The sequence below is a fragment of the Cavia porcellus genome, unplaced genomic scaffold (genome assembly GCF_034190915.1).
Source record: "Cavia porcellus strain 051 isolate PalLab524CR breed Dunkin Hartley unplaced genomic scaffold, mCavPor4.1 scaffold_5, whole genome shotgun sequence".
Classification (NCBI taxonomy): domain Eukaryota; kingdom Metazoa; phylum Chordata; class Mammalia; order Rodentia; family Caviidae; genus Cavia; species Cavia porcellus.
The window spans coordinates 76,012,755-76,025,176 of record NW_026947488.1 but is presented as its reverse complement, the minus strand read 5'-3'; the positions used below and the strand labels follow the sequence as shown (position 1 = coordinate 76,025,176).

The 12,422-nt window shown below is 36.6% G+C and overlaps 1 protein-coding gene across 3 annotated transcripts in view; it reads right to left on the bottom strand.

The window, feature by feature from the left end:
- Window positions 1–4,958: 4,958 nt before the first annotated feature.
- Window positions 4,959–12,422, bottom strand: part of Tsc22d2 (TSC22 domain family member 2) — a 51,426-nt gene continuing 43,962 nt past the window's right edge. For 2 of the 3 annotated variants that reach the window (XM_003476774.4, XM_005006727.3), the window contains one exon: window positions 4,959–11,679. In XM_003476774.4, the coding sequence (XP_003476822.2) occupies window positions 11,419–11,679 (261 nt within the window). In that variant the 3' untranslated portion in view covers window positions 4,959–11,418. The remainder of the gene's footprint in view (window positions 11,680–12,422) is intronic. The other variant, XR_001202767.3, reaches the window with a different exon arrangement.

Sequence of the window (12,422 nt, the reverse complement as noted above, 5' to 3'; positions counted from 1 at the left end):
GAAAGAATAAAAACAAGCTCCACATTCTGTCATGAAAGAATGCTCATGATTACTATAGCCTCACAGAATGGAAGTTGAAGAAGAATATTGTCTTAGTTACTTTTCTCTTTGCTGGGACCAAATACTTGACACCCCAGGTTAAATAAGGAAAGGCTTATTTTGTCTCATAGTCTGTAGAGGTTTCAGTCCACAATCGGCTGGCTTGAAGGTAGGGTGGCACTGTGGAGATGCACCACAGAGGAGATACAGTACAGGCCAGGAAGCTGAAAGCCTTCTTTTTGTTCCTTTTTGCCCCTTTCAGCCTACTTGTCCTTGGGGCAAGTAGTCCTCACACTCAGGGTGGGACATCCTTAATTCCAGCACTGCACATCCTAATTTGAGGCACCTGCAAACAGCCCCACCTATGAGTGAATGAAGCCTTGGGGGGACATCAAGATATGAGCCATAACAAATAAGTATGGGGGGCTGGGGATTTAGCTCAGTGGCATAAGCGCCTGCTTTGCAAGCAGGCAGTCGTGAGTTCGATCCCCGGTACCGATAAAAAAAGAAAAAAGACCAAAAAAAAAAAAAAAAAAAAAACCCAAAACAAAAACAAAACAAAACAAAAAAACCCAAACAAATAAGTATGATCCATTTATGTTTAGTAAGAACATAAAATGTGTACATTTTAATTATAATACAGAAAAAGACTATTCATTAGAAGGGACTAACTCTGAAGAGTGAGCTTGAGAATGAATGAAGGAGATATTGCTTTAAGTTTTTTTCTGTGTTATGCTGACAGTCAAACCCAGAGCCTCACACATGATGAGCAAGCATTCTACAGTTGAGGTATACTCCCAGCACAAGATTTTGTTTTTAAAAAATATTTTCAACTAACATGTGCTACTTGTTAAAAAAAATACACATTTCTAACAAACAATCAGCATCTGTCCCCTGCAGTGATTTCAGTTAACTGATTAAAGTCCGTTTGGAGGAAGACTTTCCTTGCTTTCTTTCAAGGACCAAGTATTGTTCTCATTTTGCCCATCTCTTGAAATAGAAGCATCTCAGTGAAGTTAAATAGAAGAAGCAATGAATAGGAATTAACTAGGTGCAATTTCAACATAATTTGTTCCAAAAAACGTTCTTTCTTTCTTCCTGTGACCTCTAAACTAGTGATCTCATTTAAACATAATGGGAAGAGAAACATGACTTATGGAGTCTCTTGGCCTGGAATCTAGTTCTAACACGAACCAGATCTGAGGTTTTGGGCAGATCATAAACTCTGGATTCGCTGAACCTGTTTCCATACTTAGCAAATGCACACATATTTGCTTTCCTGAGCCTTACTAGGTAGTTGTGAGGGTCTAAACAATGGGGGTAGGTGGAGAGGTCACAGTAGATTTTTGTTAAATATCCTGAAAATTTGGGTGTGCTATTGTTTGGAGAAGTTGGCTGAATTTATCTATGTGACTTGAATTATCACTTGCTATTTCCAGAGCCTAAACTTTCCCAGTATTTTCCCAGATCCTCTGGTGAAACAATAATAATCAAGAGCCTGGCTTTAACTAGAGGCCCAGAAAGTGATAAAATGGGATGCACAAGCGGGTGTTAATTGTGTGCTTACTATAGGGGAGCTCCCAGAGTAGTGATTTATATGTTTTACCATGTTTAATCCTCACAACAAATCTTGGATTTGGCAATCTTAGGCTGCACTGACCGATCAGAAGACTCAAGAATAAAAGATGTGTAAGATAGGTGTGAAACTTCACTTACTTAGTATCAGACAATACAATTGTGAATATAAAGTCGACATGCCTGTTGTCCCGCGTGTACTTCTGAATTTCCCCTCATTGTAACTCTCAACTTCTGCCTCTCGGCCCTGGCACCTTCCTGCCCCGTTTTCCCAGGCGGCTCATGCACATCCTGATGTAGGTCCCAGAACACCACACCTTGTCTTTTCTTCCCCTGGGCCGTCCCACCCTCAGCTGACATTTCAGTGTGTCCAAGGGTAGAAGCTTAGTCAAGCCGTGTTTTTCCTCCCACGGTGTGATCATCCGACTAGAGAAAGTCTCCAGGAAACCTTCATTCCCAGGTGAGTCAGCTGTCAGCACAGCCATGACCTCATGCTCACCTGGGCCTGCTCGGGAGCTGGAGTCAGTGAGAAAGCCCAGACTCACAGGTTTGGAACTCGAGGTCGCCAGGAGCCAGCTGGGGGCTGCCAGAGTTTCCGCAACCACTAGTCTCCACTTGCTCAGGATCTGTAGAAAACAGGACAGGGCGGTCTTCCAGAGTCCCGCTTTAAAAGAGGCTGATATTTCCGGAAAGATGACTCCTTTTCCATTTTTCCCAGCCGGTGCTGTAGCAAGAATGGGCCCTCAGGGGGAGAAGGGATGGGGGAGAAGAAAGAGAAACAAGGCAGGGTTGGCTGGAGAAAGGTGGATGAGAACAAACGGTTAACAGAAGGGGCCCCTGAGACACGCCTTCTTGCACTAACCATCTTCTCGTTTTTTATTATTCACTTATTTATTGCTTTCCTTTCTGAGACGTTTCTCTATGCAGTTCACTTTGTAGCTCAAACTGGCCCAAGTTCGCAGTGACCTTTTCTGCTGCGGCCCCCCAAGTGCTGGCATCACAGCGTGCGCCATCCCAACACTGAAACCTTTCCTGGTGCCCAGAGAAGGGCAAAAGGATGATAAACTGGCCGTACCAAGAATCAAGATGTGTTTAACGAGGTCAATAGAACGCCCGGACACAAGGTGCCAAGCAAGTGCTGCCTTGCTTACAAGTCATGCTGCACGCCCTGCAGGTTGTCCAGCCCACGCGGCCTTTTTCAGGAAACTTTCTTGTTTGTGGACTTGTAAGGAAGTATATCCAATCGCCATATGGCAGAAGCACACAAAAGTTCACTGCTCCTTTGTGTAGCTCTTCAATTGCCAGATCCTCAAGATATCGAGACCTTTTTTTTTAAGCTGCAGAATGCTCTTTTGAATCAGTCCCAGCTCTGCCCAGATAGGAGTCCCTACCCATTCCCTCAAGGACTTTTTTTTCTTTTTTGTTTCGGGAATCAAACTGGTGACCTTGTGCTTGCCAGGAAGGCGCTGTGCCGCTGAGCTGTATCCCTGGCCCTCTAAGGTATTCTTGACTCAGAAGTTACACCTCCACTCGGCAGTTTACAGTCAAATCTTCAAGTCATTTCCTGTCATTAAGGCTTTTTTTTCTTTTAATGTTATTTCCTGGTGTCTCCTCACAAACACCTGGAGTTTAGTATCTTAAATCAACTTACTATATTCTTCTTTTCCTCTTCCTGGAGTAAAATATCCCACAAGTACTCTATATTTATTTTTATCCTACTGTAGGTATTCAATTCATTATGCTGAAAACTGGAAATTAAGGAATTGTCTCTACCTTTCTTATGTGAACCATACTACAGGGTAAGTGAAGAGCTGACAAGAGTGGGTTTCTGTTTGGAGAAGTGTTCTACTAATGAGTAAGAAGGAATCATAGAATAGGCTAAGGGTGTAGATTAGGATTATCAGTGCTGCCAATATGTCAAAACAGAGACAATCTGATATCACGTGACCAAATATATAGTACCACTTACAGTTTAATCTTGACAAATAGGAACCTGAATCCTGATTAAACTTCTAGGTCTAAGTTATAGGAAATTCAGGGGACATAATATCTATAACAATTCAATCAGAAAAAGAGACTTTGGAAAAGCTACAGGACAAAAAAAGATTCATAAAAGAATGTCAAGGAAACATACAGAGGGGAAAGCTCACAAGCTAAAAGAGATTTGGGGGCTGGTCAACCACTTGTAACATCTGAGCCTTATTTTTGTACAAACAAATATGCTATAAAAATTTACGAAAAGGAGGAAAATGTGAACATTGACTAGATCTTTTATGTTACTAACAAGTTATTTTTGAAGTTAGATACTATGGTGATTTATTTTTAAAAAAATCTATCTTTTGAGATACATAGTGAAATATATATGGATGAAATCTATGGTATTTTGCATTGCCTTCAAAATAGTCCATATGATCAGGGGTGTGACAGCAAATAATACAAGACTGGCCATGAATAGATAATTTTTTAAACTGAATGATAGGTAGACAGGAGTTCATTAGACTGTTTACTTTTACATATGATTAAACTTTTTTATTTTTGTTTTCTGAGACAGGGTCTTGCTGTGTAGTCCAGGCTGGTTTTATACTCGAAGTGATCCTCTTGACTCCACCTCCCAAGTGCTGGGATTACGGGCATGTACCACCACACCCAGCCTGATTAAAATTTGTACACGTTATGACAAAAGCTACTGGATGAATGGACATATATGTAAACTTGTCTATCCTAATAGGGGTAAAAGATGAGTAAGACAATAAATTGAATAAGGCTGGAGAAGGGAAGACAGGGAGGGATACTATACAGAGAAAACACAAAATTAGATGAAATACATTCAGATGTGCCAGTCATAATAAATGAAAATGGATTAAATTCACCTATTAAGAGACAGGTAGGATTAAAAAGAAAAAGTCTAGCTATATACTTTCTATAAAAGGAACTCCAAAAAAATTAAAAAACAATAACAAAATGAGCTACAGTTTCCTACAATAACTACACAGGAACAGGAAGTTCAGTATGATTAAGACCTGAAATGGATGGGACAGCACAAAGGATCCCTGATGACCTTGACAAGGATATTTTCAGTGCTACAGTGAGAGTCTGTACTGAGATGAGCAGTGCACAAAAGGGGGAGAAGTGGAAAGGAAGAGGAGATAGCTGAAGAAGCAGGTGGAGGGAATGCATCTTCAGCGAGAGGAAATTATTATCCATCAAAAGCTAAAGAAGCCAAAAGAAAGGGTGAAGTAGAAGAAATGAGGGAGACAGGTAAAAAAAATTCCTGGGCAGGGGACAAGGCTTAAGATGGTGATACCCAGGGCACCACTGGAATATTAGCAGCAAAGAAGAAAACATTTGCTATTTTATTTTATTTCTAATTTATTAATTTGGCATTACACAAACAATACATGAATGCATATTCAAAAACATCAAACATTACATTTAAAGCTAATGCATACCACCAAACTACTGTTAAGAGTTTGGTTAGTATCTTCCAAACCTCTCTATACTTATATAGTACATGAATATGTACTTGTAGAAGTATATTATACAGTATTTGTGTGTGAATGTGTGTGGCATGTATTTTAACATCTTGGTATATGGATTACATGTACTGCCCTTTGACTTCCCCCCACATCTTTTAACAAACTTAACATTGTATCCTAGACATCTTTCCATTTCTGTACATGTAGGACTCATCTGTTTTTTGATATTTATATTGTATAATGCATACCACATTCTTTTTGGTATTTTGGTTTTTCCAATTTTATACTATAACAAGCAAAGGTACAAATGACATTATTGTACAAGCTACCTTGTGAACCCACATGTGTTTCTTTAGGGTATATATTAAAAATTGGAATTGTTGGGTCACAAATATACAATTTTTAAATTTTAATGGGTATTGCACAATTGCTTTAAAAGTGATGGTGCCAACTTGTGCACTCACCAACAATGTGAGATAGTTTTCCACCCACCTACTGGGTTGTGATGGATCTATCTATCTATTTATCTTAATTCTTCTAATATTGCCAATTGAGTTTTTTGGGTTTTCATGTTCTACTTTGCTAAAGTTCGGCATCTCTTCCTATTTGCTAAACTTTTGCTTATGAAAGCATTTTCATAGCTTGCTTTTTTTTTTTTTTTGGGTACCAGGAATCAAACTCATGACCTCATGCTTCCCAGGAAGGCACTTTGCCACTGAATTATATCCCTGGTCCCAGCTTTCAATTTGTAAAAGGAGTATGTGATCCAAAATAATGATTCACTGCTAATTTATCTTAATTTTTGTGAGAATGAAACATTTTTTTCTAAATGTTATGCTCTCAATATTATCTGTTGACTAATTCATTCTTTCCCTACTGATTTGAAATATCATGTTTATCACTACTCAATATTTGTTTCTCAGATCTATCAGACATTTTTGGCATCAAGCACCTGAGTGATTCTTAACTTGGTTCACTGAATGGTAGCTGACTTTATCAGTCAAGAACAATGTGTTGCTTATAATACAATAATTTATAACACACAAACCCTACTTTAGATTCCAATCAGTTCCATTATTTATAAATTTAAGAGCAAGAAAAAAATGTGTAAACTTCTCTCTCAGATTAGTTTCTTTTTTACAGGCTCAAGGTAAAGGTGGGAATCTTTTTGCCAGTTCCCCTATTACTAAAAAGATTACTGATGTTAAAGCTTTTTGGTGATTAAAGTTGTTTCTGGGCAATGGCAAAAAGTTTCATATGACATGGCAATATTACTGTTGATTTATATGAACCTTTCACAAACTAAGACACTCAGAATAAAAAATATGGCACTTCAGTTTTTCTTTGACAATGGACTATGAGCTCCTGTAGAGCACAAATCATATCCTGGTCATCTTTCTGTCTCCTAAAAGATACAGTACAGGGTGCAGCACCTAGACTGAAACAGAATTGCATTTCAGCAATATTTCTATCAAATAAAATATAATCAAATTTCTCCAAAACTTCTCTATTTGTGGCTTTATAATTCTGTACTTTAATCTGCCACCATGTATTTTTTTTTTTTTTAAAGTAGGAAAACTGGATCTAGTCCCTGTGCCATTGAGTGGGAGAATGTCTGTGGACTTCCTCAGGCTTGACCTATCGATAGATGTGTTGCTTGCCTGTGAAATGACATGACAGCAAGTGTGACCTGGAAAAATTTTGTGGTGGGCCAGAGTATTTGACAGTTGTTATGTGAAAAATACTTTAGATTTGTGAAAGATTGAAATGAAAAAAATGACATCAACTTTTTTCATGGGAAAGTTGAAATTGTATTTACCTCTTATTCTAAATCAGCACACTTTTCCTTTTCTTTCAAAGGGGTGACTATGGCTTCTGTAGAAAGACTCAGTCTACAAACTTACTCTAGTTCTGTAACTTTAGGCAGTGGGGAAATTCCCTAAACTGCCTCATGTCTTGTCCAGTACCTCCCTTTAGCATTTTCTTCTCTGACCATTGCATGTCATCCCAATTTTACCCCACTAGAAAATGGTTATACTTGTATAGAACAAAGGGAATGCATGCATTTAAACAGATCTTGGTATAGATATTCTGTGCCCTAATATAGAAATATATGAGAGATACATTCTGGAATTTCAAAATGTAGCAGTAAATAGGTGGAAACATAAACCACAAAATTATGAACAATTAATATTGCTAGAAAATAACATTAGGAAACTTGAGGTATGAAGTGGGAAAAAAGGTCCAGTTTTGTATGAGCAGATTGTATTCAGAAGAAGCTGCTGGATTGACCTAAGTCAAAGAATGAAAAGCTGAAGCCGAGTACAAACTGTTGTGACAGGACTTGCAAAGGGGACAGTACTTGTATTACTCTGTCCAGGGAGCAAGGAATAGCTTTTAGCAATAGCTTTTAGGGAAAACCTTTGGAATCTGGGTAACTGTAGTCACCATAAAAGGATTAAATTTAAGTTTACTTTTAGGGTTGAATTTACAGAGGCATAAAAGTGACCAAGGCTCCTTGATTTTCCTCCACCGTTTTGTTAAATTCTTGCAATCTCTTTAACAGGAGACAAAGATTTTCAATTTGAGATACATGACTGTTAGACACAAAAGGCAACTCAAACTTTCAAGTATGGGATTAGAGGTTCTTTGATTTTTCTTGAAGGATCAAGAAAGCAAGGTGTCTGATATTGAGAATGGAATATTTATTGAAAAATGGTATAGAAAGACCCAAGAAAAACTGCACAAAATTGCCTAACTTTGCCTTTACTGAATTGTCATCCAACCTAAATTACTTGTTTCATTTCAGCCCTCCAATCTACTTCCTGTCACTGCAACTGAGCACAATATCCCATTAATTAATATCACAAATCACTCTTGTTTTCTGAGGTGGGGCAGTCATTATGTCTGTATCCTGTGTAACTCTGTGGCTGTCTTAATGAGACTTGTGTATGTCCTCCTAATTTATCTTCCAGTGCTGTTTGCTTTGTGCCTGGCATGTTCTTCCATTTGGCACCTTAAAACCTTCAAAAGATGTCACATTTTCAGATAGCTACCCCACAACACTATCCTTGACTGTAACTCCTATTGCACTGTATTACTTAGCTTGTCTGTATCCTTAAATTGCAAATTTCAAGACCTGGACTTCGTCACTTTAACAGGATTTCTGCAAAGAACTGAGTTAGGCCATAAAGAACCTGCCACTGGGCTTCATTTAAGTTGAAATGACTGAATACTCCTCCTAACTTCTTACATTTTTATTTTTTGGGGTGTAGCAAGCTGTAAATATTACATATATTGGAACTACCTAAAATGACTTTTCTTTGAGGAAAGCTAGGTTTAAAAATTGTACACACAATCTACCTATGATTTTCTGGTTGGCTCAGTTAAATCAATTGCAAGCTTATTTGGCATCAAGGACTACAGGACTTACACTAAGAAAATTAAATGATGTTTAAGACTGTGCCAAATTAATATTCTAGTCAAAGCAACAGACCCTAAAACTCCAAGATAAAATGGAAATTAAGATCCTGAAAGGACTTAGCCAATCGAGAGAATGCCTGACATTTCCAAATATAAACATAATAGTATTTTTACCTTTAAGTTTGTTCCTGACTTTGGAGTACAGGGTATACCTCATGGAATTACTTTCCACAGCCTTTTTTTTGGAGAGGAGGGCCCAGGACGGCAGATAGGGGGTGTCTGGACTCCAGGGTAAGCAGAGGATAAGCAGAGAACATGCACTACTAACTCTGCATTTTTGGAACGTTGCACCATGAGCTTCATGTCATTAAACTGAAAAGTTTATTAACAGTTAAGGCTTTAATACATATTGCCAAATTATTTTCTGGAGAACACAGGAAAACCTGCTTTACTACATTAAGCCCTGCTATTTAAAAGATACATAACTATTTGATAAAAATATTAATTTGATTTTTTAGGTTACTAAAACCATTAACTATTTTCTCTCATTTTGTTCTTTAAAATATATAATAGCAATTACTATTATTATTTTAAACCTTGACAAATTTTAATCTCTTCCTTGGTACTATGTTTATGAAGTGTTCTTCCACCCCCAGAATTAAAACTTTTTATTTTCACAGAAATTAATACACCCTTTTTTTGCTCTGCTGAGAATTAAACACAGAGCCTTGTGTATGATGGGTAATATTCTACCACTGAATCTTGAAATCCTTTTCTAATTATAGTTTTCCTTTGCCTGTATCAAGTATTGCATTGGTAGGATTGGAAAGGCATACCTACGAATCTGATATATTATTCCATCAACAAAGTGTCACATTCTGTTTCGCCTATAGTGGCTCTAGAATCTCAAACCACATCCTTAGCATTTTTTAAGCCTATATTGTATATTTGGTTCTTTTAAATATTTCTAATGCTATTAAAATTTTGTTCACGGGACAATATATCCTGCAACATAACTAGGATATAAAATATATGGTAATCCAACATACAACAATTTTATGCCTTTTGTTTTATTTTTAATCTGATTAAGCTTTGACTTCCAAAAGATAAAGAACACTTACTCTCTTTTATATGGAGAGGTAATTACTACTTCTCATTAACTCCTGATTAGCTAGCTGGCTACAGATACAGCACGTTATTTCTACAGGGACCTTTCTGAATTCAAGTAAAAGTTTTGGTAGACAAGGATTTCCTACTTGTATCATTAACATATATGAATATTGAGTATAAATATTGCTCACCATTCTTGCATTCTTTAAATTATTTTACTTTGAAAATTGAAGGACTATCATTGTTATTAACAACATAGGTTTCTGTTTAAGGAATATTTTGAACTGTGAAAATACAAATCTAGTCAAATTTTGAACACATATAGAGCCAAATATTTCAACAAAACTGCAGTTTAATTTCAGAAAATGTGTTAAAATATATTTATACATCAATTTCTGACATACACTTAATGTGTTAGTATACACAAAATGATGCTTTCTCTTGAAACTGTATTTATGAAATGTACATTTTAATTTAAATACTCAGTATACACTGCACTTAATCTGCATGTTGCATTTATTAAATACATTAAAATCTGCAATGTAACAAAACGTTTTCTGCATACGAAATTCAAAACACCATTTTAAATGAACAAAAGATGGCTCACTTCATTTTTGTTTTTGTACAACTAGTGTACTGTACACTAGCTCAGCTCCACCATACTACCTGTTCGTTCTTTTTTATTTTACATTGTTCACAGACTATTACATATTACAATAAGAGTGCTGGATAAAAACATGAGGTACGAAAGTGGTTCAAAGATTATAGGTCATGCAGATCATGCTAGACAGCAAAGAAAATTGTGACCAAGAAAAATACTAAATAAAAATACATAAAGAATGTGCATTATAAAAAAAAAAACAAAAACCAAAACTCCATTACACAGCTTTGCTTCTTTGGTTACAAAGTAGGTTGAACAATTTCACAGCTTTTTATTCCCACCTGGAAAAAAAAAGTCATACGAAATGTTGAAAAGCAGAGGAATCGTGGCAATTTCTCTATTAGAAAGTAGAAACAAATGAACAAAGTTTTCTTCATCAAAATAGCCCGATTATTTATATCACAATAACTGGTGACTACCTGTACAGTTGCACTATGTTCTTCATACTTACACTATACAAAATTTACATTCAAGCTGGGTCTTTACTACTGAAAATAAATACCAAAGGTAAATTGCCATTAGTGTTAGAAATATGCCAGGATTCTTTTGTTCAATTATTGCCTAAACGTTTGTTTTATTAAACGCAATCCTGTCTTTTAATTCCTTTACTGATACTTATAATTATCCAAAAAAATTAAAAAAGTTCTGTGACATTGTTCATGTACATTATGAAAATAGCAGCCCTGTAATAAATAAAACACAAATAAATGGGAACTTATGTAGGCAAATGTTACTGATATTGAAAGGAAAGTGGCTCTTTAGATGAACTGTTATTTGTAATATGATGAAGAAGGCTCAAGACAAATCCATGGGAAGTAGGAAATATGGGAGAGCCACCAAAATGCTTACAGACCCCACTCATGCGCACCAGGTACAATGCAGACTTTGCTTACTTTAATGAACCCCATCTATTATTCTCCTTGTATACTGATGACATAGAACTGGACATCAATAGTGCTGCATGACATTCTTAGAGGAAAAGCTCTTGTAGAATGATTGTCTAATACTGAAAAGGCCAAACACACAACCGAAGCATGGCTACTTGCTTTCGTGTAAAGTGGAGGAAAAGAATACCAGTGGCACACAAGGATAGATTGCTTTCGGTTTTTTTCCTTAATGAGGCTTAAGAAAGCTTTATGCAGAGGAGACATTCGGCTGCTGTGGAGGTTGCGTTGGCTGCGGAGGCTGTGCTATCACTGCTTGCTGTTGAGAAGTGCTACCAAGATTGGCCTGTTGGGCTGGGAGTTGGGATAATTGATCATTGTTTGAAAGAGATTTTAACAGTGCATTTTCTCGTTCAAGTAAAGAGTTTCTTTCAACTAATTCTTTTATTTGTTCCTTTAGAACTTCCACTTCTTCTCTTACTGCATACATCAAATGGCTTTTCACCAGATCCTGTGAAAAACAAAATTAGGAATGTCAAAGTGAATGAAAGGGAAAGGTGGAGCTCCTTGGTTGTACCCCATGTGGTGCCTTCTAAACACAAGGTGTGCCTGTAATAGACTTTCTGCTCTTGCTTTTAATGTTTCTGCTATATCCCAACTTATGGGAGATGGGTGGGAAAAATCTAGCTTCCACCTATAGTAGCAAGCCTAGAATATTTGAAGTTTAAAATGATTTCCCCAAAATATTTCCTCCCTAAATGATCAATTATTAAACTTAGAATTAACTCCAGATACAGTGGTGGATATCTATAATCCTAGCACTTGAGATGGAGAGGTGGGAGTTGGAAGAACCAAAAGTTTGAGACCAGTTTGGGGAATATAGCAGTCTAAAAAAGTTTAAACTTAGAATTAAAAATAAAAATAATAAAAATAACATTTTTAGATGTTATAACAAGTGGACATAGTATATTGTAATATCCCAATGGAAAGCTGCCTGGTAATGAAACTAGTCATAGCTTAATTTTAGAGATTAAAAACCTTTTTCAACTTTTTTTCTTTTTTGATACTGGGAATCGAACTCAGGACCTTGTATTTGCTAAGCAGGTGCTTTCGCCTCTGAGCTATATCCCGATCCCTAACTTTTAACTTTAAAGTCTGATTTATGTTTTCTCATCGTTTGAGACTGACAGTCTATATTTACAGTTTACCTAGACTGTAAATAATTTTAAGTCAACATTTTGTGTAATACAAACA